This window comes from Mesoplodon densirostris, chromosome 6 (genome assembly GCF_025265405.1).
Source record: "Mesoplodon densirostris isolate mMesDen1 chromosome 6, mMesDen1 primary haplotype, whole genome shotgun sequence".
Classification (NCBI taxonomy): Eukaryota; Metazoa; Chordata; class Mammalia; order Artiodactyla; family Ziphiidae; genus Mesoplodon; species Mesoplodon densirostris.
In genome coordinates, this window is record NC_082666.1 from 73,009,221 (window position 1) to 73,036,367 (window position 27,147).

Below are 27,147 nucleotides of genomic sequence, written 5' to 3' on the forward strand. Positions count from 1 at the left end.
ATAAGAGAATTTAATAAAGTGACTTAGTACAAAATTAATATACAAAGAAATCAATAGCTTTTCTAAATACAAATGACAGTAGCTAGAAAATAATATAGGCAAAGATCTCATTTATAATAAACTCAAAATATACCAGGCAGTAAACTAACAATACATGTGCAAGATCCAGCTGCTGAATAAAACTTTTTAAAGTTCCTAAGGGACAAAAAAGGAAGCTTGAATAATTGAAAGAGAAGTTTCAGTATCAAACATTTTGAATCTCCCTAAATTAACTTAAAAATTTTGATATGATCCTAATCAAGATACCAGTAGATTTTTTTTTCTTTTATAAGAAAGGCTGTTTACATAAATAAACATGCAAGAATAGTGAAGAAAGTTGTATAAAAAGAAAAATAATGATGTGTGGTGTGGGACACAAACAGCCCTACCAGTTGTTCAAACATATATAAAATTAATAATTAAAACAGAATTGTCTAGGCACATGAATAGACCAGTATAGGCCAGTAATAGACGAAAGACCATAAATAGGCCAAATGCATATAAGAATGCAACATATGACAAATGTGGCATTGCCTGTCAATTGAGAAATGATGAATTATTGATAAATGATGCTTGGGACAACTGGATAACTATTTTTAAAAGAAAATTAGATTGGTTCCATATATTACTCCTTATATAAAAATTAATTTCACTTGGATGGAAAATGTTTTTATTATTATTCTGTTATAGTGGGGAAACATGATGTAAAATTCAGATCCTACAAAAAATACATTGATGTGATCAACTACATAAAAGTAAAAATATCCCATATGACAGAAACCACAGCAACAAAAGGCAACAGTGAAACAACAACCTCGCATAAAGTTTTGAAATGTTATATTCAAAGCATGAATTTGTTTAATATATAGACCACTCATAGAAATCCTTCAGAAAAAAAAGAGACCAAAATAAGGAAGGCATTTGAAGAAGCAGTTCACTGAAAAGGAAATGAAAAATAAACTACAAAGAGATACCATTTTTCATCTCTCACACAGGCAAAGTTAAAAAGTTAGTAAACCTTGGCAAAGGTGTAAAGAAACAGGCAGTCTCATTGTTCATAGTAATCTAAATTGGTACAGGATTGGAGAGCAATAAGGAAATTTTTATTAAGATTGAAAATACACATAACCACTGACTCAGAGAGTACTTCTAGGAATTTAATCCACTGATGATACTCTTACATATGTGAAATGCTGCATAAACAACTATATTCATTGTAGAGTTATTTGTATTAGAAAAAGATTGGAAGAAGCCTAATTGTCTATCAGCAGAGAAATAGTTAAATACATTTTAGTGCATTTGTCCATTCAGTGGAATTTTATACGGCCATTAAAAAGAGTGAGGCAGTGTGTGTATGTGTTTACATATGTGTAGATAGATAGATAGATGTGGAAAGATCTCCAAATATATTGTTAAATGAAAAAGCAAGGAGTAATGTGTGTGTGTGTGCGTGCACATGCGTGCGCATGGTGCACGTGTGCATTTAAATAGAAATATACATTTCTGTATGCTTATGTAAGTACAAAGATATCTCTAGAAGAAGGAATGAAGGTAAAAAGGGTGGGAGGCATGTGAAAATATTTTCTATTCAAAAAAAGTGATTTGTTATTTTTAAAAATCTTCGGCAAGCTCTTAATGATTATAAAGTGTATCTATTTGGTCATGCTACCCAAATGCATGTAACTGAAACAACCATTTCTTTATGTGCCCAGTATAAAGATTGTCTATGAGGTATCATGATTCAAGTTAAACCTTGATCCTAGGTTTCAGAAAAAGTCCTTCTTTATTAGACTGTTGAAAGTTTAGAGAATGAAAATGCGCATTAAATTTAGTAAAGATTTCTAGAGCCATTCTTATTCAGTATTTTGGAGTGAAGGTGAATGTTTGGTATATTCATGTACTTAGAGTCTGGATTATTCTCTTTAATCACTCACTCTTGCAAACATTTATTGTGCAATCACTATTGACCAGCCACTGTGCTTCTATGAATATAAAGGTTTACAATATGAGTAATGGAGCTAATTTCATCACTGAAAGGTACCTAATCCTCCAAGGCAAAAATAGAAATCCACAAATAGCCCCCAAACTTCTTTTAAGTGGTTAGTTTCATTTTCTTTCTCATCACATTATTTTTTAAATCACAAATGTTAATATGTTGTCAATTGATTAATTTTAGATTCACGAAAATTGTGCTTATCTTCTGATTATGTTACTAACATAAATTGCAAAATTGTCTAAATGCTGGGTAGGATTGGATAGCAAGAGAATGCAAAAGAATGAAAATAGCAAAAATCCAAATAATACTTAAACTTTAAAACCACCCTTTAAACAGAGTTAGCAAGGGCCATTTTAGGAATGCCTGTTACCTCCCTACTTATTCTCCCTGAAGTATTAATTGCATTCTGACCCTGGCAAAGAAAATAAATTTGATTATGTTTTAGTGCAGTGTTCTCAAACTTGAGTGTACATTATGTGTGGAGCATTGATTAAATGCATGGCTGGACCCCATCCCCAAGGCTTTTGATTCAGTGTGGAGAAGGACCCAAGATGTTCATTTCTTATAAGCACCTGGTGACTCTGATAATGCTGATCCAGAATTATACTTTGAGTAAACCTCTGTTTTAGTGTTTATATGAACTAAATACAAAGTGAAAATGTTCTTAGTACTCAGAATAATCTGCAAAAGGCAGATTTGAAATCTTAAAATTGAAAATATCAACTTGGCCTTAAATCCTATCACTTAATCCTAACCCAGCAGATTCCTAAAGGGTAATTGTAGCCCTGAGTGCTTATACAGTTGATATCTCAAAATTAGTTTTATTGTCACACATCAGTAATGCCAGTTTCACAAAGTCCTGGTGAGAGTGGAGGGATGTAGGCTTTACAGAATAATCAGTGGAAGCCCAATACAGCAGTCTTGGTTTCAGTTCACCTAGTTAAACCAAATGTTCTCAGAACACATTCAGTTCATGCAAGTATCTTCTCTATATGTTTTTTCTTATCAGTATTTCAAAATAGCTTTAGGTGGTATAAAATTGCCAAAACTTCAGGCTGAAAGCATAATGATTAAAATTTTTTTCTCTAGATGTCATAAAATTATCAGTGAGTAAAAAATATTTCATGTAGTTAAACATTTGCAAGACCTAAGCCTTCTTTGCTCTAAATGCTTAGTGTATAAGATTAAGATTTTGTCTTAGCTTTTATTCAAGAGGAGATGAAAAGCAAAGCTGACTAGGTGTGTTTTCTGGGCATTTTTAATTTTTTTAAGAGTTAAAAAAATCCTGTCCTGAATATCTGAGTTAAGCTTCTTTTTAATATTGCTGTGGAGTAATATATTCATATGTTGATTTATATATCACTTGAATATACAACTTACAGAGCGGTATCATATTCACAGCTTTAGCCTCAGTGCGCTGTTTCTATCTGCATTGCAGGGACACGTGGGCCCAAGAGACACCTGTAGATCCTTAGAAGGGATCCAATTACTAGAAGGGAACTGATTTAACTGCTTTGTGCAGGGCATTCAAAGTTTGAAGGCCACAATCTACAATGAGAAATACCTTTACTTTGTGGCCTAGTACTCGTACACATACATATATGCATACATTCATGAGTATACATCTATATATACACACATGACTATTATATACATATATACATTCATAGACAGAGGACTAAAACCAAAGTTCCAGGAAACAATACTTACCTGTACTGTGTGCCAGGACATTTGAGTATTTTCTACTCTATTTGATTTCTTTAATTTTTAAAAAGTGCTGGTCAGGATAATTGATTTCATAACCTACTAATGGGTTACACCTTACTTTCTGAAAAGCACTGCTTTGGACAAATTGAAGAAGAGATCAAACCATTAGCAATACAGATGTGAGCCACCAGAATGCAGTGTCCATTCTTTTTTTTTGGTTTTTAGTTGTTGTTGTTGTTGTTTTGCATTGCTAACAAGTGCCCAGATAGTTCTAACAAGTGTCTAGGACCACTCTTGGAGAAAAACCTGGGTTGTGATTATATAGACTACATGTAAAGTGAAAGGGTTTGTTTCCTTTGTGTTCCTGGTTGAAGTACTTGCTGTAGAAGTCCCCCGCCACCCAACACACACTTACACACCAGGAGGTGGTCATTTCTAACAGGTATAAGGGCGCTGTTCACATGCTCATGTCAGCAGTCACAGATACTTTTTCTGAACAAGGCACCAAGTAGAAATTGTTTCTGTCTTACTTATCTCAAATGCAAACAAAATGTCAGGTCTTACAGTTCAGGAGAAAAATTACCCCAAAGGAAATTTCCAGTCTTAAGTGTGTTCTGTTCGTTGGGTTTTGCTAAAGAATTTACTATTCTTTCACAAGGAAACAAAAATGCTGTTTCTCTAAGAAAGTGTTAACTGGTGAGGTTAACAGAACAACCTGTATTAACAAGAAAATTCAATCATTATATAACTGTTTTTATGATGAGTAAAATTTAACTCTATCCATTCAAAAGTTTTTGTTGCTTTCTAACTTATCGACTTTGAAATCATTTTCAGGTAATGCTTATTAATCATATGTAAACCCTTTCCTATTGGAAAGTAAATCTTGTTAACAGTAAATCATTTAGCAAATTTTAATTTTACAAGCCACTCCTCAGAAGGTAGTTTCATTAAAAACAGTGATGTTTCCTTGTGATTTATATTCTTGTTATATTTGTATAAAATGGAAATACTGTTGATATCAGAATGATAAACCTTGGATTCCAATCTCATAGTTAATACCTATGTAATCTCAAGAAAGTCCCCCAATCCCAGAGAGCCTCAATTTTCTGATCTGTGAAAAGGAGATAATATTGCTTGCCTTTGCTATTTCACAAAGTTGTGAAGATCAAATGAGAATTAATGTAAAAAGGCTTTATAAATCATAAAGCATTATAGTATTACTTCTATTTTTAAATCACTTTCTTAAACAGTTCTAGAAAGAAAATAATTTCTACCATGAGACCAAATTTAATTATAGTGGTAGTTGAATATATCAATCTTGACCTTCAGTCTTTAAAAAAGATTAAAAAGCCATTTCAGAGTCAAGAGAATATGCCTTGACCTATAAAGACAATGAATAAGATGATATAATTGTTCTTTTTCCTTCTGTCTTATTGGCATGTAATTGAATGACTGACTGTTTACATTAAGACAAAGTCCTAATTGTCCACATATATCATATTCTATTTGGGCCATTGAATAGATATGCATAATGTATATATAAATCACATGTACAGGGAATCCTCTTTTTTGCCCCATGCAACTCATGCAAAAGACTCAGCACCTCTCACTTTGAGATCAGTCTTCCTGTTCCTTTTGACTGAGGGTGATTGACATTCCCCAACATTGATGTATCCTGACGTTTGAAATAAGGTTAGCTCTAAAACAGTTGTTTCCAAAGTTACTTAAAAATAAATAACTCTTTCTGTTAGAAGTAAATAATGGTGATGATAAAATTAATATCAACAATTTTAAAAAGGCTCCGAACCGCTCCACATTTCCCTGCATTTGAAACTGAGGTTTACCTTTTTGACATCATCAACTGCCCCTAAATGAACCCTGTGCTCCAGCGAGTCTTGATTACTTGTACCTGAAGTATCTGTGAGTGGCATCAATTTTACTGAAGATGTTGTAGAGGAAAGAGCTGAGGTTTAGCATCACTCTTTCCAGAGCACAGTCCCTCAAAGCGTCTCTGCACCACCTGTCCCCCCCAGTCTGTCCATTCATTCTACCAATGAGCATTCACCGCCAGTGTGCCCAGATCCCTGTCTCTTCAAATCTCTCAACCCTTCAGCAGAGCACTTAAACCTGATACTAACTCTGCAAAACAAGGGACCATCCCGTGATAAGGATTCTCCTTCCTTAAAAGGCAATGGGGAGCTATAAATACCAATAATAAATAAGGATGGGGAATTATAAATAATGGGGAAATGCTTTTTTTTTTCTTTTTACATTGTTCTCTTTAAAAGTATTTGCTGCCTTAAGGAAACAATAAACAAGATGAAAAGACAACCCTCAGAATGGGAGAAAGTATTTGCAAATGAAGCAACTGACAAAGGCTTAATGTCCAAAATATACAAGCAGCTCATGCAGCTCAATATCAACAAACAACCCAATCCAAAAATGGGTGGAAGACCTAAATAGACATTTCTCCAAAGAAGACATACAGATTGCCAACAAACACATGAAAGAATGCTCAACATCACTAATCATTAGAGAAATGCAAATCAAAACCACAATGAGGTATCACCTCACACCGGTCAGAATGGCCATCATCAAAAAATCTACAAACAGGGGCTTCCCAGGTGGCGCAGTGGTTGAGAGTCCGCCTGCCCATGCAGGGGACACGGGTTTGTGCCCCGGTCCGGGAGGATCCCACATGCCGCGGAGCGGCTGGGCCCGTGAGCCATGGCCGCTGAGCCTGCGCGTCCGGAGCCTGTGCTCCGCAACAGGAGAGGCCACAACGGTGAGAGGCCCGCGTACTGCAAAACAAACAAACAAACAAACAAAAAATCTACAAACAATAAATGCTGAAGAGGGTGTGGAGAAAAGGGAACCCTCTTGCACTGTTGGTGGGAATGTAAATTGATACAGTCATTATGGAGAACAGTATGGAGGTTCCTCAAAAAAACTACAGATAGAACTACCATACGACCCAGCAATCCCCCTACTGGGCTGAGAAAACCATAATTCAAAAAGAGTCATGTACCACAGTGTTCATTGCAGCACTATTTACAATACAGAACATGGAAGCAACCTAAGTGTCCATAGACAGATGAATGGATAAAGAAGATGTGGCACATATATACAATGGAATATTCCTCAGCCACAAAAAGAAAAGAAATTGAGTTATTTGTAATGAGGTGGATGGACCTAGAGTCTGTCATACAGAGTGAAATAAGTCAGAAAGAGAAAAACAAATACCGTATGCTAACACATGTATATGGAATCTTAAAAAATAAAATGGTTCTGATGAACCTAGGGGCAGGACAGGAATAAAGACGGATGTAGAGAATGGACTTGAGGACACGGAGGGGAGGGGGAAGGGTAAGCTGGGACAAAGTGAGAGAGTAGCACTGACGTATATACACTACCAAATGTAAAACAGATAACTAGTGGGAAGCTGCTGCATAGCACAGTGAGATCAGCTCGGTGCTTTGCAACCACCTAGAGGGGTGGGATAGGGAGGGTGGGAGGGAGGCTCAAGAGGGAGGGGATATGGGGATATATGTATATGTACAGCTGATTCACTTTGATATGCAGCAGAAACTAACACAACATTGTAAAGCAATTGTACTCCAGTAAAGATGTTTAAATAAATAAATAAATAATGAAAAAAAGTATTTGCTGCCTTAGTAAAAGTACAATATTGATCTCTTCTTTGAGATTGGGAAAGGAGAATATAAACAGAATATTTACTGGACATCTAGACATCATTTGACCCTCTTCTCTGTTCTCTCAACCTCTTTTCCTAAGGGCTTAGGTGTGACTTTTCTTTGTTGTCCTTTTCAAGACACTGTTTCTTGGGTGGATATCTTACAAGCCTCAAGTGACCTTGGGTGCTTAGAGGCTCTCCACCTGTCCCTGGATTCCAACAAGGCAGCATTAGCATTTGAGTGACTGGAAAAGAGTTTGCAGCCTGTGTTTTAGGCCACATGTTTATCACAGTGTGTATCTATCCCCCATCAGGTAATAGATGCCCTGTCCCCTTCAGGTCCTTCTTAGAGGGTTTGCTGTATCTTTGTAGGAGCTCCACTGAGCTTTATTTTTTTTCCTCCTGGATGTGAAATACAGCTTCTCCCTGGTCCTACTGATTTCTGTTCCTAATTCCTGAGAAAGCATGGAAGAGTTTCTTCACTGGTGCAGTCTGCAACAGGCATGCATACTTTCTATATTCCAAACAAATAAGGGTTTCTTCTGCCTTACAGAGCCCAGGTATTTTTTTCCTTGAATCTACCACACAAGAACTAAGGCCTTCCTGTTGCCATGTGGTCATATTTGTATCACATTTGTGACCATGCCACTCTCTATTTCAGAAGAAAAAATAGTTGTCATAGTCTTTAATTAGCACTCCATTCTTAGTATGGAGGGAAACCACTTGTACCCAAATGAGGGAAACCACTTACACCATTCCCTGGGATTCTGTCTTTTGAGAATTCAGTGTTTGGTTGGGGGAGCTGAGTCACACCTGTATTTACTTTAATTCTACAGTTCCTAACTGGTGACACAAGGTTAGACATCATTTTCTCATGGCAACTAGCATTACCTTCCTCTCTTTCTTCGCCCAAATTAAGCTTCACTCACGGCAGAACTCATGGGTGTCCCTGCACTCTCTGATGAAAGTCTGTTTTCCTGAATAGTCTTCAGTGTGAACTACTCTCAGCAAGTGCTCAAAACAGGTCTGATTTTTCGAATTATGCTCTGTAGTGCCTTGTCATGGGACACACTGCAAAGAGGTCTTTCATCTTTCTGCTAATGTGCGGTCAGAAAGAAACCTGGCCTATGCATGTAGGAAGCTCTCCACATTATCTGAGCTCTGACTCTTCAGACTTTGTCAGGCATTCTGTTGGGGTAGCATCTGAGACTGGTGGTCTCACACTTATAATTCCTATGGCTGGAAGACTTCATTGATCTGTATCACTTTTCTGCCCCAGAAGCCTGCCAGTCCTCTAATATTTCAGTGGCGTGTCTAAACACAGTGCAAAATCCTCTTCTCCAGTTTCTGAAAGTGTTTCTGCAGTAGCACTGGACCAAGGGTTTCTGTCTTTGACTGATAACCACCCTCAGAGTAGATCCCCATTCTCATGGGGATTCTGTTATAGCTGGCGAACGTGGAGGGGTTTAATTCATCCCTAGTATATTGTTAACAAACTTTTTTTAGTCTTCCAGAAAAGACTGATCTTTCTAAGAATTCATGTGCTCATTGTGGCTGGAATGGTTATCAGTTTCTTACCTGCTCTTTCACATAGGGAGTTGTAAGTCTCACCCACTCCAGTAATGGCACTTAATGCTCTATAAGCCTGTCTTTCCATGCTGAACATCTCATCTCAAATGGAACATCCCACCATTTCATCTCAGGGGAGTTGCCATAGCTTCTTATCTGATTATGAAGCAATAGTTCAGGATCATCATGAACCAGTCTAAACTGCCAAGCACCATGTATCCTAGCATTAGATAATCGTGGAGAAGAAATGTGCACTATTGCCGATTCAGTCCTAGGATGATTATTCAGTAAGAGATACAACTGGCCACTGTACCTTAGTTCAGAGAATTGATTTTTCAGAAAAAAGCTAAGGTATACTCATAGTCTAAAGCTTAATTAGTTTAGGGAAGAAATGGAAAATGTTTATTTACCATACTTATTTTTTAATTGTCAAAAACAACCACAAATCCTTTAGTCAAAAAGAAATAAAAATTGCTGTTAACAAACAAAGCCAGATGTGGATTTCTCCCTCATTCTTTCTCAGCTATTATATTTTTGATAATTTCTACCTTTCACTTAAACCTATAAAATCACAGGATACAGATCATTTTATTTTTAAGTAGACTGAAATCTAACCTCAGATTTTCCACACTCAAACTTTAAAGAAAATGTAGGCATTTTAGCAAATTTGAATTATGAGCAAATTCTTCCTAGAAGTGATTTACAGTCACATGAGGATGAGGCTTTTCAGCTGTCTTTATATATATGTTTTTTTGGTTGGTTTTTTTTTTTTTTTTTGGTTGTTTTTGTTTGTTTAGTTTTTTTTCATGTGGGCCATTTTTAAAGTCTTTATTGAATTTGTTACAATATTGCCTCTGTTGTTTTTTATGTTTTGGTTTTTTGGCCGTGAGGCATGTGGGATCTTAGCTCCCGGACCAGGTATTGAACCCACATCCCCTGCGTTGGAAGGCAAAATCTTAACCACTGGACTGCCAGGGAGGTCCCGATATATGTTTTCTCTCTGAAAACAAGAGCACTTATTGATGTCCTTTTAAGAGATGTAATACTGAGGTCCATTATAGTTTTAGTTTAACATTTTGGTAAAATGTTTGTTTACTCATTACATCTACATTACTCTTTCCATAATTTTTTTTTTGGTTTGTACAATATCATTTTCTTCAGTTTATTTTCAAGTATAATGATGAACTACATTAACATTCCATCTGGCAAAGACTGTTTCAGAAGCCAGTTAAATTAATTTTGTGATTAAAAAAATTAATCATATAATAAATTGTATTATATCATCTTATGAATTATTATATACTTTAAGAGTATTTTTTCTATAATTTCTACCTAACGTTCTTTTCTGTATTACATTTTATTAACTCTAGGGAAGAAGAACAAGTAACTTAGGGAAATAACATAAAATTAAAGCTACTAATCCCTAAGAAAATTAAATTTAATGTTGACATAATTGGGACTGAACATTCTGTGTATAAAGTATTCTACCATAAAGCAGTTGTAAACTTGATGGAAAAAAAAAAGGCTGCTTTGCTATGGATTTTGCCATCCATCTTTTTTTTTTTTTTTTTTTTTTGATAGGGGGAGACAGTATGTTGAAATTTCAAGGCATCATTAATTTTCATAGCCAATGTAAAGTATGTTATCTATGTTTGAAAGCATGAAATTTTTTTATAACTGCTTATAGGGATGTTGATTTGATCAGATAGCAAAAATAAAAATAATGATTTCTTTCCTATATAGTGTGATTTTTCATTTAACTGTAGTTAGTATTGTTAATAGAATCCAGTAATCAAATACAGGGTGTTTGGAACCTGATCTTACAGTAAGTGCTATAGTGCTAGGAGCTGAGAGATAGTGATCTTTAAATATGAGGTTATCAAGAGTGCATCTTATTTATTATTGGCACCTGCTACTTAATTAAGGTGTTATGATTGCTCATGGTGTGCTGAGATTACACGGAATAAAACTGTTTCTGTGATCGTCCCTTTTTTTGTTGGCTCTGAATTATCTTCTCTTCTACATTCCATTTCTGCTACCATTTCTAATAGCGCTGCCTCACCACCACATCCTAAACTATGATGTACATCTAAATGTGTTCATACTAATGACCCTCCACTTCCAAATTTTAATACAGGGTTTAGAGAAGAATGGATAGATTTAGAAGCTTTTGAACATTGATGAAGGTGTCTTTGCACATTTGCATTAAAATACTAATGCATATTAATAAAACACAAATCTGCAGTAGTTTTCTTTTGTGACAGAACGGAACAAATATTAAATACTCTTTGGGTGGGAGACTATTTAGAAAGAGAGCAGTTACTCTCTCACATGTTGAACTACGAAAGTCAAGAATATTTTAACTAGCACAATCCTCTGGGGTTCCTGCTTCTCAGGTCTCCCTTCTTATTATAATTATGGAATATTCAAAAAGGTTTACTTTTGTGATTGAGCTTATTATTAGTGTGCCTATTTTTATGTTATTCTCTGGGATTGGGGGGAGGAAGGAGGAAATACACATTTAGTGAGAGCTATTCATTAGCCACCATTGAAGAAGAAATTGAACTTTAAAGAATCTATCAAAAATTCTCTAGTGAGCCTTTTATTACTATCTTGTCTTGAGCCCTTTTTTTAATGACATCTATTATCAGATTGAAATGGCGATTGAGACGCTGCAAAAGTCTGACGGTCTGTCCACTCACAGAAGCTCTCTTCTCAACAGCCATGTAAGTTGCCTCTTCTTCATGTAAACTAATCTCTTGCTTGTTCTGCATGTGTTGCTTGCTTCTAAATGCTTGTTTTATTTATTTACTTATTTATTTTGCTTCTTAACCTTCTTTTCTCAGCCCCTTATGATCTGTGTATCACTTAATGGCAATTTTGCACAGTGGAATATCTAAAAATAGAGCCCCCAATATACTACTTCACTAGGTTTTTTTTACTGTTTTGGTACAGATATATTTCCAAGTTAATAACAAGCTACCAAATATTGGTAAAAAGTAACTGATGATTTAAATTTTTCTAGTGTGATATTTATTTACCGTGAAGCAAATGTTTGTAATCTGCATCTTCAAGTCTGATACAGAGAAATGGTCGTGTCTATTTGTATGACCAGTAATATCCTTTAAGTGGAAAAAAGATTGTTAATGCCAAACCCAATGATAAACTGTTTGAAATGATTTATTTACCAGTAAGACTATATAAAATGAGAAGGAAACAGCTACCTAGATGAGCTCAGGTCCTAAGACCTAAAGAAAAATGAATCTGGGCCAAAAGAAGAAGTGAGATTCTAGATAAGCCATAAACTGCTAATAATTCAGATAAAACAGGATTATGGTTACTATTTCTTAAAGCTTTTAACTGTTATCAGATGCAGCATCACTACAACACCGGTGAGTGTAAGAAGAATGATGATGATTTGTGAAGCTATAAACATTTTCATCAAATGTTCAAATTTTGGGGACTCAGTGAAAATGTTGATTAAAAATTATTTTGTTATCATGATTTCTGAATATATGGGAAAAAGTAAATAGACCTATGATTTAAATCTGTCTAGACAGTTCTTTTGCTAAATTAATGTCAGTAACAATATAGTAAGAATTAGAGTTTTCCCTCCCAGCTGACAGTATATTCTTAAATTTGGAGAGAAAATTATTATTTTTAATTCCTCCCATATTTTGTGACTGAAAAGTCCAAAATTGGATCACCCAAGTGAAATAAAATATCATTAGTTTTTTCAATAAACCTTAAACATTTAGCTCATAGAAAATGTTTCACTATGCTTTTTAAATATTTGAATTTTCAAACATTTAAATTTTATATTCCAACATAACACAAAATACTTCCTTATGTTCTTACACATTTATTTTTAGATGAAGTGGTTTGTTTCTTTTTCTAAAGGAAGTATATCATGACAAATAAAAACAAGTTAACCTACTTGGAGAATGACTACAATTTTGGTGAAAATTATAGATTCTAAATTATAAAACAATACATACCTTGGCCCTTCTTTTGAAAGTTTAAGGAATATGATTTTTCCCCTTTCTGAAAGTTTGTATGCAGTACATCACTTTTTTATATGTTTCATAGGTATATTCCTGCTGTGCTAGCATGAGTCTGTGGTTGTGTGTAGAGGCTGATTTACTCTATACTTTTAGAATGTATGTTTTGGGGAGGGGGTGAGGACCATCTGGTGTTTTGTTTTGAAAATGGCAAGGAAAAATGTTGTTCATTTTTAGTTGAAAGTGTGCAGGAATATAAGAAAAAGAATACTGAAATTGCCAGTTACCTTTTTTGAACTTTCAGACCTCTATGAAGTTGTGCTTTGATATTCAATTCACATCTCATTGTCATTTGAGATATATACTTTAGTAAAATATGTGAATGTTTAATTTTAACTTGAATTACCCATCTTAATTAGTATTTTATGAACAATAATGTGGATATAAGAATATTTTTATATATTTCTATTTGTTGGTTTTTTGAAACTTTTCAAATATGTTTTTTTCATTGTTATTCTCTTGTAAAATTCATGAAGTAATATTTAATGTTAATGAATGTGTGAATTAAGCTGCATAAACAACAGATACATGTTTGTTACTCTATGGCTTTATACTTTTTATTACATGGCATGGCAGCTCTTCCATTACTATTTATAACTGCCAGAGGCATTTCAGTATATGGAGAGTGGGCATAAATGTTGCTAATGTAGTGATAATCTTTCTCTAAATATCCTGATTCACTTTTATTACACCTCTGAGGTACAGTTAAGTTTATTTAAAAACAACACATTTATAGTCAAGTCTCTGGAAATACAAATGATTCTACAGATGGTTATAAACAGTGGAGAAGGGATCAGTGTTTTCTGCTGACCAGTCAGGTTTTGTTTCTACCTGAACCCATTAGAAGAGCATGCTGTCTTTCTGTCCTTGGAAAATTAGCGATGCTCCTAGTTTTTGTTAGATTTATCCAAACAACTGGCATAAGCTACTACATGCATTCCAGTTGATAATCACCTGCTAAGGGTATTTTAAATTCTGTTAACCTAATTGATGATTTTCAGTTGTGTAGAAAAATTTTAGTGGCGAGGGTTTTTTTAAATTTAAATATGGCTAACAACTTAAATGTTCATAAGCTGTAAGTTATCTTTATCCCTTCCTATATAGCACATAATATAGAATCATTTGAGGTTTGTGGGATTCTTTGAAGTGGACATAAATTCAACCTTATGATAATAGTTCCCTGACATCAATTTCTACAAAGGATCAATTTCATTAGGCAAAATTTAGGAGAAATCAATAATTTGTGTCCCATACTTACTAGTTTCCAAAGAGGGATCTTATTCATGATTTTTGAGCTGAAAGTCTGTTGTCATTCTATTTTGCAATATGGAATAGATGAATTTTCTATTTTCTCTGTATATATTCGATTATTCACAATAATTTGGAAAATTCTTATTAGGATCAAATCAAATAAATAATCCCCTGTTGGTATAATCCAACTTGATTGCTTTGTTTTTCACCTCTCTTTCTACACATTAGAAGATTTAGTGAGGTATTAAATTTTATATCCCTTTTTCAACATATTCTTAAGAGTATTTTGTACTGCTGCTCTGTTTTTATCATCATCATGCTCTTATCATCCAGGTCAAAATGCATGTATAACTTGCCTATTTCATACCCAACATAGTGCCTCATCTGTGACTGAGTACAGTTACACTGAGTGCCATGTTCCCTTCTATTAACATTATTAACATAATGGCACTTATTCCAGTAGTAGCATTACATAGGCAGACAGTAAATATTTATTGACAAGTGAAAATTCCAAGACAGTAAGGATTTTATATGTTTTATCCACTGATGCACCCCCTGGTGCCTAGAACAGTGCCAGGTACATAGTAGGTGCTCACTAAATATTTGCTAAGTGAATAAATGTAAGAGACAAGTAATAGAAGGGAACAGACCTTATTTTGCCTTCAGTATTCTAAGTACCTTTGCCAATCATGTGTGCATTTATTTGGGGACTCACACATGCATTCTTTGTTACCAAGTATGCTTCAATTAGGTGTATGTGTGAGCATTGTTGATAAGACAGTGGTCTCCCTGCACACCATTTGCGTGAAAGAATGTATGGACGAGCTGTCATTTCCTTGTGTACAACCTTTAGTTTTTTTTATTTAAATATTTTTATTTCTAAATTTTTTGGCATGTGAAGATGTTATGGGTAAATGATGTGTAGTCTGCCTAAATCAAATTAGAATATCTTAATTTTCTTCATTGCAGACTTAAGTTTATTTTATACTTCTTCTCAGTTGTAAATAATATAAATTGGCATTTAATGGTTATATTGTATCAAATTTGGGATATTTTAGATTATAAATTTAAATACAGAAACATTCTTAAATTAATTGTTCCCACATTTCACGTAATGTTTTTCAGCTTGTGCATTTTTAAAATTCCATTTAAAGTATATAAAAAGCTTTAGGCATTTATTTTATATAGCTTTTACTATCTAGCAAATAATCGTTTCATGATTTTTGCTGGTTTTAGCTACTGAAATATATTCAGCTCAAAGCAAAACCTTGTTTTATGCTTACTTTCTCTTGACTTGGCTGTGCTGTAAATATAAGTTATGATGGAAATAAGACCTGTCAAAATGCATATCATCAGTGAACTGAAATCAAAATGAATCCTAATGGATAATAATCCAACTGGGGAAAAATGCCAAATGTTACATTTAGATGTTAATTGGGGAATGCAATAATGTATTTTTTTAAATTTGTCAATCAGTATTTCCCTTTGGGAAAAATAGGAACTGTTCATCTTCCTTAATCTACCCTGATTAATATAGATTAAATGCAAAGCTTGAAAGATGCAATTATCTTGGTTTCTACCCTTACATGAATTTACGTTAGTTCATTAGTAGAAAAATCAGGTTTTAAATATAAAGGTTAAAAGTTCCTATGATATTTCATAGGCTTTTAAAATCATAAATATAAACAAATATTTTATAAGACATCTTATAAAAGAGTAAAAGAAATAGCAATAGTTATTTCTAAATTACTAAATGTTAAGGGTATTGAATTAGTGTCCAAATACATTTTATAAAAGAGGAAATCCAAGGAAACAATATATCTTATAATAGGCATGAACTTCCCTAGGGCAGCACATGGAGTGTATACCTTCAGGTTACACTTAACTGCCAAGTTTCTCTTATAATAAAAATTAATCCTTTCTTATACTATGTTTTAAACTCAAAGATCTGACAGAATTTTATCACTGTGTCAAAACTCGAAGGTTAAATACTGGCACGTAGAATGCAGATTAATCCCCAGCTAAATCTCAAAATCTTATCTGGTAGCTCCTAAACCAATTTCCACTTACACAGTCAATTTCTGGGAGCATTACTCCTGGGTGTGCAGTTGTTGGCAGACTTCCTAGTTGGAGCAGTCATGGCTGCAGCAGAGCCACCTCCATCCTTCAGGGCTTTTACCTCCACTTGACCTCCTGCCCTTCCCAAGTGATCTCCAGGCTTCTGGGAAGGAATAAGAGTTCCTCCTCCTGCAAGCAAAGGACAGGGAACAAAGTGTAGCTTTGCTACTGTAAAAGTGATAGTCACTAGAATACCTGCATACCCACTCTTGTGGAATTTTTCAAACCAACTAATGATTTTATATATATATATATATGTGTGTGTATATATATATATATATAAAATATACATACGTATGTAAATATGTATACACATATGTGTGTGTGTACACACACAGACACACAAATACGTATTACAGATAAACTCAGATTTTTAAAAACTGGATTAGAAATGAAGAAAAATCTTTAAGAATGTAAAATTATGTAAGAAGAAAAATCAGTTTGCGAAAGAACCAGTCCAGATTCTGTGACTTGCTTAGCCACTTCAGAGGACCATGTGGCCAATCCAATAAAAGCTTCATTTTCTCCAGGCTATTCACTGGGGGCTTGAGTAATATTATTCAGGCTTATGAGTATTTTTTTTTTTTTTTTTTTGCGGTACGCGGGCCTCTCACTGTTGTGGCCTCTCCCGCCGCGGAGCACAGGCTCCGGACACGCAGGCCCAGCGCCATGGCTCACGGGCCCAGCCGCTCCGCGGCATGTGGAATCCTCCCGGACCGGGGCACGAACCCATGTCCCCTGCATCGGCAGGCGGACTCTCAACCACTGTGCCACCAGGGAAGCCCGAGTATTTTATTATTTATTTATTTATTTGTTTGTTTGTTTGTTTGTTGCGGTACACGGGCCTCTCACTGTTGTGGCCTCTCCCGTTGCGGAGCACAGGCTCCGGACGTGCAGGCTCAGCGGCCATGACTCACGGGCCCAGCTGCTCCGCGGCATGTGGGATCTTCCCGGACCGGGGCACAAACCTGTGTCCCCTGCATCGGCAGGCAGACTCTCAACCACTGCGCCACCAGGGAAGCCCTGGATCATGAGATATTAATAAACTCTCATTTTTAGATATTTGTCTTTACTTTTAAGTAATTAAATATTGCAAGGTAAACAGTTAAGGCAGTTTACAGAAATTTTTAAGTTGTATCTGATTAATTAAATTATTTTCATTTGATTTATATCTTATTAAACGTACTTTACATCAGATCTATTTTATTATTTGTATACTTTTGGTTATAAAGTTCACATTATGAAATTGATTATTTTTCCATTTCTGAAAAAAAAGCGCTTTAAATTAACGTTTCCTATATAGATATATGTTCTGTTCATTAGCAAAGGAAGAAATATTTGATTTTTTATTGATTTTTATTTTTTGTTAAGAAATATACCATTTTGGCTTTGACAATATGCCTTATTATTTGCGGATACATATATACATACAAACATATCTGTGACATTTTTAACTTACTGGCATTGTTCAATGCTTGTGGATGTGGGCGCTTTATGAGTTCAGTTGCAAAATATTACTGTTTTTCAAAAAATACTTATAGTTTTTATATGCTTGCCCATTTTATGGTGTTTTAAAAAAATATTCCTTGATCTCAAGGGATTAAATTCCTCATAGAATATTCCTTTCTATATTCTGTACTTCAATATTCTTTATTTCTATATTCTTTATATATTTAGAATACCAATGGAAGGCTCTATCTAGTATATGTACACAAAACAAGAGCCATCACTTGTGTGCAGTATGGTTCACTAGAGCTGCCCTAACACCATTCAAATGAGGAAACAATGCTTTCAGATCCCAGTCATCTTACTGAGGCACGTGGATGAAATATGTGAGGCAGGTTTGCTTTGCCACATTTTATGTGTCGTCTCTGTCAGTTGTTTCATAATCAACAAAGTCTTAAAATTTCAAAAGGAACACTAAAGAGATATACTGACTCACTGTTGTAGGCAGAATACTAGTCTGAGCCTTTATAACTGGATTTTCCAATCAGTTTACCACCTCTCTTTACACTAAATGAATACGTATATGTGAACTTATTCTATGTGTCATGTAGAGTACTCAGAAATCATGTGTGAATGCCTCTGGAAAACTTTTTTACTGACAGTAAGATTACAGACGATTCATATGAAAACAACTTTTTTGACCTGTAAATTTTTTGGCCATTATAAAAATGAATGTTTATTTTGTGTAATCTTTTAAAAATTTCATAGGGGAGCGTTGTATATGTTCAGAGGCAATAGGTATATTTAAATGTATTCATATGCACATGTGGTTCATAGAGAACCTAAAGGCTTCCTGACCAGAACATTAATTTTATTTTTATTTTTGAAACTACTCTGCTCTGTCTTATAGGCTTGGGGGCCATATTTTCTAAGCCAACATCAAGTATGGGTTTAATGACATGTTTAATTATATAAATATCATGTAGGAATATTTGAAATTAAAATTGTTCTGGAAAATTCAGCTGTCATGGTTAAAGAAAATAATTCTGACAATATTTTTAATGGGTTTTCTTATTAAGAGTCTGAAAGTATATGTTCTAAGCTTGATCACAAATCTTAAAATATGTAAACAAAATGGAGAAATGCTTTAGTTTGAGTGTTCTTATTATCATTTTTAGTATGTGACTGTAAATTCCTGGAGGACAGGAGTGAGGTCACATTCATTTTTATATCCATAGGAGCCTAGCACATTGCCTGGCTGATAGTTGATGCTCAATAAAGGAATTCTTTTCCTTCTATAACTTATATTTAACTTGAATTGCATGTAGAATATCAGCTTTTTGTCACACCTTCTATATATGGCATGGAAATTTGGTTGAGACAAGTAATGTGACATATATGCTGCTTTTGTAGAAATAATAACTGGTATGAAAATAATCAGGAAAGTGTGTTGGAAACCAGATCAAGCACTGAGACAGTGTACATATGGCCTTAAGAAAGTCATTTAAACCTATTTCAGTTCTCCTTTTATAAATAAATAATGAACAGGTTGATAATTTGATTTTTCTATTGTTGAAACTCAGTACTATATACATAAATTAGATTTTTCTAAAAATTTCCTGCACATTATGTACTTTACAGATTATTTTTTAAAAATTTAGACGGGACAACATAAAACTTTAAAATGTGAACTATAGACTGAGAAAACATTGCTTTACCAACTACCATTGTAATATGTCTTCCAAAATTATGAAAAAACATAGCTTTGAGGTAGAAAAACTCAAATGATTGTAGTAAATTATTCCTTTTCATTACACATATTTTTTTAAACCAGTCTCTAGGGAGTTTCTTTCTTTCTGGGGAAGAAAAGACTGAAATTTTTCCTTACTGCTTGTAGAATTTGTCCCAGTGGATAATACCGTTATTGTATTATCTTGTGTAAGTAAATTGGATAAATAAATTAGAATTCTATAAAAATGAATAGAACCTTAGTGTAAATAATTATACAAGGCAGCCTGCTGTTCATGTGTTGTAACAAACCAACACTAAAGACATTATGTGCCACGCTGTCAGGCTTGGTAACATGTTTTTTTCCTGTAGCAATTATAAATTATATTTATAACCAGTTAACGGGATTATTTGAGTTCCTTGAAGAGGTATATGTCTCCAAAATAGCAATCAATACAAGGAAAATTAGTATGTCTTTATATGTGCTTGAATGTTTGAAGGAATGGACATGGTCTGAGGTCATTAAATGACGGTCAGCTATTTACACTTCTGAGAGTTTTCAATGTCAGATTACACAGTCCTCTGAATTACAACAGTTTACCTATTACATGGCTTGAGGAAGATCTTCTAAGTGTTTTTTGTGTATTACAGTTGCAGTGTCTTAGAGACATTTTGGTGAATGATTTGGTTTCTCTGTGTTTACCCTGTCTTGTTTATACTAGCTCCAGTGGCTGTTGGACAATTACGAGACGGCAGAAGGAGTGAGCCTTCCCAGAAGCACTCTTTACAACCACTACCTACGACACTGTCAGGAACACAAACTGGACCCAGTCAATGCTGCTTCTTTTGGAAAACTTATAAGGTCAATTTTTATGGGGCTACGAACCAGGAGATTGGGAACCAGGTTAGTACTAAAAATAATATCATAAACTAATCTGTCTTTTTCAAACTATAGCTTTAAACAATATAGTTCAGTATATTGTTTGGGCAAAAGTACTTGATTACAGATAACATGTAAAGAAAAACTAAAGAATTAGCTCAGTTTATAAAATCCCCCAGGAAAAGGAAAGGTCATTATTCACTGAAAACTGCCAATCCAGTATGATGCATTGTCCAACTAAACATCAACAGAGTAAACAAAGCTTTGAGAAAAACTGATTCTCAAATCACATAGAAATGAGCAGACCAAGCTATTAATGGAAGATTCATATATGATACTTTAAAAATTAGTATATATCACTATCTTATCTTTTGAAGAATAACTGTACTAAAGATGATGAGTAAAGTGACATAGTTAAGTGGAAAACTATGTGTCTCTTGACTTGCAAAATTACATTGAAATGTCTTTATAAATAACTCCTCTATTTGAATAGAGTAAAAATTAAATCTGAGTTTTTCATTTCATTTCTGGAGACCAATTAAAAATAATTTAGTGAACTTGCAGATTCTAGGTGTTTGAGGCTCTCAGTTAATGACCTGGTCCTATTTAACTTCTTATTAGCCTTTTTTAAACTCTTGATTGTGAAGCCATGCATCTATGGAAGTAAAAATATAGTATAGTTCCATTGCAGAGAAACCAGTAATGTGAAGAAGACTTACTTTCTCTGTTCCCTTCCTTTGGAAATAGATATGAGTGTTTTTACTAATCAAAATATGCTGAAAATAATACTTAGAACTACAGAGCTTCATTTTTGCCTTTCTATAATTTTTACAAGTTATCATAACAAATATTTTGAATAGCTGAGCAGAATGATATGGATGTTTTTGATTTCCTAAATCTTATAAAATCCATATTTAGAAGTATAAAAATAAAGATCCTATACTGTATATGACAGATGATATACCTTTAATGAGTTATAAGTCACAGCTTCATAGTATTCTAGTAAAGCTTTTTAAATATTCTTAATAAAATAAACAGAGCCTTAGTAATTGACTTCACTATAAATTTATACAAAAAAAAGGAGTGTGGCCGTTTTATGATATTTACAAGGTCTATATGTAGTCAAAGTGTGAATTATTCCTTTCTGTTGCATTTTAAGTGATTGTACAGCTTTCAGATTACTGGAGGTTTAGTTCTCTCATAAATGTATTTTCTTCTATCTGTACTTCAAAGGATAGTCTATTTTAAACTGAAGAATATGATTGTTTATTTGGAGTAAAGGAACTAGCTTCCAGTTCCTTGAAAAAACCTTGTTTCGCTAGTATTTTTTTCCCCAGAACCAGGAAAATCATTAGTTGGGGACCTAACCTACTATATCCTAGCTGATGGCTCAGTAGTTATGCATACTGTGCCAATATTTTGAATCTCTGGACTTTATTCAGCATTGTAATAGCTGTATTGTTGTGCCTGTTTTGTTACTGAAAGGGATTTCAATGGATCCTATTTTGAGGCTCCATTCAAACCTTGAAACACATCTTTAAAATAGAAAGGGACAAAATTGGGGTTGTTTGGGTTTGTGAATGAGTAGAATCCATACTCTATGCTCTATAAGTACATATTGCAGTATTGCAGCTTTTTGTTTCTGATGTTCTTTACTTCCCCCTCTCACTATGTAGCCATTGTGTATCCTGTTCCTTTTAAAATTGTATGTAGTCTTTGTAATTAGAGATGGAAAACAAAGCCTAGAAGAATAAGGAGAAAAGAAATCCTAGGGAGAAAGTTTTAACAAATGCTGTGTTATGAAGCTAGCAAAACTCTAATGTAGAAAAACTGACAATGATAGGGGCGAAGTGCCAGAGGTTCTTTCTACTATGGAAACTGTTTTAGCATTCATTCTACTCCTCACCCAGGGAACAGAGAGAAAATCAGTATAAATCATGAGGCAAACCAACTCAGATTTTTTTTTTAAACAAACCATATGTGAACTGTTATTTATCCATCAATAAGATTATCTGGTGAATTCATTAAAACCAGAACCAGACTTTTGCTCAAGTTTCTGGAGCTAAGTAAAAGATAAGTAATATCACCATGTTTCTAAACTAAGGTAAACCAAAAGGTAGCTTTTGTTACATCCCATCTCCAAATTAAGTTTAAACAAAGAAGACCATGGAACAGACTGATTTCCTCCAACCATCTTCAGTGGAATAGAAAGAACCGTCTCTCCTCCAACCCATCCAAGATTCCATTTTATAGGAAACTGGAGAGAAACCAGGTACTTCGTGTATTTTGGGGTCTCACAAGAGAGATGTGATTTTACTTTGTATCTTTGTCATTGGCTACTCCCTCCTGTTCTCCAGTTTGTATAGGAACAGTTTCTGGTATTTTTTGTTTTTGTTTTTTGCTGTATTCTACAATGGATCTTGGAGGCAAGATCTAATGTCTGCAAGTGGAAGGCGTTAAGTTTTCATACTGGTTTATTTTGCTGAAACTATGTAGGTATTCAAATGCCCTATGTTTTTTAAACTAACAATATTATTTATATAATAGATTTTAATGTCTTTTCAAATATATAGGATTCATCTAACGTGTGTTCTTCAATCTTGGAAGTAAAATTCTGTTTTATTTTTATATAAAATATTGAATCCACACTCCACTTGCATTTCTTTTTGTAAATGAAAGAAAAAGTTGGAAAGAACACTGATGTCTTGCTATATATAGACTTGAGAAAAACTACTATTTTCTCTTTGCAAAAATTTACATGTTTAAAATGTTATTTTTGCAAGAATTTGCAAATTTCATTCAGAGTAAAACTTTGTCATTTCTAATAACAAATATGGTCTTTCTCATGAACATGAGGAAGTTGTGACATTTTTTATCTAGGTGGAAATTTGCCATTTTCACAGAGAAATTTCCCCATGTCTGTTGTGACACATCTTATTCAGCTTGAAAAACTGATATGAATCCACAAAAACAGAGACTAATAAAATATGCTTTGAAATCAATAGATTAAATGCCTGCTTCTTTTTAGGTTTCAAAATATTAAATAATAGACTTCACAACATCTTGTATCAGTGAAGTTATCTTAATCATTCCTGCAGTAATACAACTAGAAAAATACAGGACTTCTCCAAGACAGTAGAATTAAGATGTTTTTCTCTTTGTTCTGCATAACCATTTGATAATAAATTCCTAGTTAGTGTGCAACCCTTTATCCTGTTAATGAATATCCTGTTAACCTAATCTTCTAAATTATAGTTAAAATATAAAGTTGAAAATAAAATGTAACTTAAATCGAGCAAATGGATTCTGACTAATATTTAAGCAAAAGTTTATAAGGAAAGATTTTTCTTAGGGCCTTGAATTGATTGATTCAGAATCTTATTTTGATTCTTCAAATGTAGCCACCATAAAAATATACAGGTGTCCAGAACAGGTAAATCATAAATATATAACATTAATATTTTGCCTTTATCTAATTTTTCCAAATATGAAATTAAATGGACATCCTATATGATTAATATTGATTTGACTGACTTTTTGTGTCTCTTGTTTGTTGTTCTTTTATGAAGAGGAAACTCCAAGTACCATTACTATGGGATTCGTGTCAAGCCAGATTCCCCTCTTAATCGTCTGCAAGAAGACATGCAGTATATGGCTATGAGACAACAACCCATGCAACAGAAACAAAGGTAGACCCTGGAATTATCATTGACATGTCAAAGCTATGTATTTCTTTAGATGTTCCATCTCCCTTTTTCTGAACGAGCAGAACAAATACCTAAGTGTGCAAGAATGTCGCTATTGTTGATATGCTTTCACTACAGACAGTTCTAAAATATGATTTAGAATTTCATTCTATTTTCCAAATATTTTAAAATTACTTATCAGACAGCGTGTTTGTCGCCTTTAAGTAAATGTGACATCCCAAACTATTCAGATAAGGAAACTAAACATAAACTGTAAGGAGCATCTGGAGAAACTTGTCAGTATTCATGAGCTTCTTACTTGTTAATCTGCATATCCTGCAGGTCATTCTTTTTGACAGTATAAATTCTTGCAGAATGTTTGGGACGTCTTACATTTTCTTTGACTCCAACTTTCCTAGATGTATAATTGTAGATATTAGAGCTGTAAGAGATCTTAAGCAATCATGAATGGATGGATGGATGGTTGGATGGATGGATGGCTGGCTGGATGAATAGAATCATAGATCTTAGAATTGAAAAATACATCAGTCTAGTCTGGCCCCTCAGCCTTGTGGCAGTCAAAGCATGAAGACCCCTGTTTTTTCAGATAAATCCCAGAGAGGTTAAATGATTTGTACAAGCCCATAATGCTGCTACATAGCCAAGGGCCTTCTGTCTCGTGTGACTTATATCACAGTTTGGAGTAAAGTGAAAAATCTTTCCCTCTTTACCAGTATAGCTCAACCATGACAGTAGCTACAGTTTTTCTTTTCAATTGAACATACAAAATTAGGTAGGAGAAAGGAGGACTGCACCTGGTGCACTTGGCCTAATCCATTGATCAGTCTCCCTAAGCCATTGATCTGGGATGGTGAGTCACCGTGGTAAGATCTCCTCCACATCATACTAGCTTAATCAGAAGCCTTAGTTCCAAGTAGCTGCTGGAGAAAAAAGTATATCACGCAGTAGTCCTTTATCTATTTAGTCAGCAAGCATCAATTGAGTATCTACCCTTTGTGCAGAGATAAGACACAGTCCTTACCTTTGAGGAGTTAAGAAATTAGATGAGAAGGCACATGGGAATTTTTTTTTTAAGTAATGCAACCTAAGAAATGCTAAAACAAAGCTTTGGTCAAGGAACTATTGGAGTAATTTGCTGAACTATTTCAGCAAAGTCTGGGAGAGGGAGGATTGGGAAGTTTCACAGAGAAAGTGCTATTTGAGTAGGGAATTAGAGGGATCAGAAAAAGAGAGGAACATTCAGGTAGAGGGAATAATGTAAACAAAATCACCACCGAGAAGTAAAGTCCATGACGTCTTTGGTGAATGCACTCTGATCTGGTGAGGTTGATATTGCAGAAGAATTGAGAAGAAGATTGGGTACTTTATTGGGAGATGAGATTTTAAAAGTAGTTTGGATCATACGTGAAGGGATTTGGTTGTTTATGAAGCTAATGAGTTTGTTCTTTGTGCTTAGGTACTATGCAAGTCTTCAAAGACTTGCTTCCAAGCAAAACAATGACACTTGAAAATTTTTTCTAGAGAGATTACTGTTTGATTTGGGGCAAGACATATTTAGTGGGAAGAGACTGGAAGTAAAGACACTTGTTAAGTGGCTTTAACACAGTCATAATTTCTAGTGCGAGTATTCAAGACTGAAGAGTCAGTTCAAGGTTGGCTATTATATAAATTATTATGTTTTCTCAAACTTACTTTTTAAATTGCTGATTCCTGTTTTTCGAGGTATAGTCAGTGAAATATACTAGAAGGGCTCTGGGGAAAAAAAGCCATAAAACAGTCCATTGTATAGTTGGAGACAGAGTTTGTGTGAATTGGAATAAACTGTTGTTGTCATGAGTTACCATTATTGTTTCCACCTGTTAGTGGCAGTACCATAGCTTTTACTTTCTGGTGTGGTCTCTGCGCTCATGCATAGCAGCACTACACATTGGAGATGTTGGTGCAATAAAGAAAAAAAAGATTAAGTCAAAAATAATATATACCCAAACTTAAATATGAACAATACCTTGGTAAATTGCACTCAAGACAGCTGAAACTTACTTCGTCCAGTGATTTCACTGCAAAGAATCCTAGCAAGTTTTCATGGAAATGGAAACCTTCAAGGGACATTCTTTATACAAAGCCTGGGTTAGGTAAGCAAGACCAAGGAATTACAAAGGTCTCCTTATGAAACAAATTTCAGAGCTATAAAGATTAATGAGCCATGAAAACCCTGCAATATAAGTATAGTAATTACTGCTTTTAGAATTAGACATAATATGGTTGTATTTAAAAAGTGATATAAAATTCTCAGTAATATTCATAAATTGTACCGACTTTAGTTTCTTATAGTGTTTGCTTTCTTATGAAATAAGAATGTTAGAGAGCCAAAGAAGTACTGAAACTTCCTTTAATTTGTTGTTGTTGTTTTTTAATGGTACAATTTTGGATTATGGACAGTTGCTCTTGGAATGGTGTCTTGGATAACTGCTTGCATTGTGAGTGTTATCAACTTCACCAACCCCTCACTGGGATTAGGACAGAGGGAGGTTTCTGTTGTCTCTTTGAAGGATTATGTCACTGGCAACATTGATAGGCCTTAAGTGAAGCCAGTTACCGAATTTAGAGGAAACACTTGGACAGGAGAGGAAAAGTGTCTCTTCCTGAGTCTGGATGCAAGGGTTAAGAGTATTTGTTGAAAACAGTGAAAAAGGGACTTATTGTACTTTTGTTTTATGGCTTATAAAATAAGGTGATTCCAAAACTCAAATGATTCTACTGAATATATTAAACTTCACATAAGAAGAGCCTGCCATTCTCCTGTTAAAGTACAAGTGACATTTGAAAGGTTTAAAATATTTTATACTAGTATTTAATATTTTGGAATATTCAAATTGTTTAAATGCCTCAAGGTTTTTTGTATACATCTATATGTGCCCATCTTCCATAGTATAAATGTACATGCTTCACCT

At 34.3% G+C, this 27,147-nt stretch overlaps 1 protein-coding gene across 6 annotated transcripts in view; it reads left to right on the forward strand.

Moving 5' to 3' along the window:
* Positions 1-27,147, forward strand: part of RFX3 (regulatory factor X3) — a 297,259-nt gene that overhangs the window by 205,430 nt on the left and 64,682 nt on the right. For 5 of the 6 annotated variants that reach the window (XM_060100833.1, XM_060100834.1, XM_060100830.1 and 2 more), the window contains 3 exons: positions 11,657-11,731; positions 20,332-20,513; positions 24,059-24,178. In XM_060100833.1, coding sequence (XP_059956816.1) covers positions 11,657-11,731; positions 20,332-20,513; positions 24,059-24,178 — 377 coding nt within the window. The remainder of the gene's footprint in view (positions 1-11,656; positions 11,732-20,331; positions 20,514-24,058; positions 24,179-27,147) is intronic. The other variant, XM_060100835.1, reaches the window with a different exon arrangement.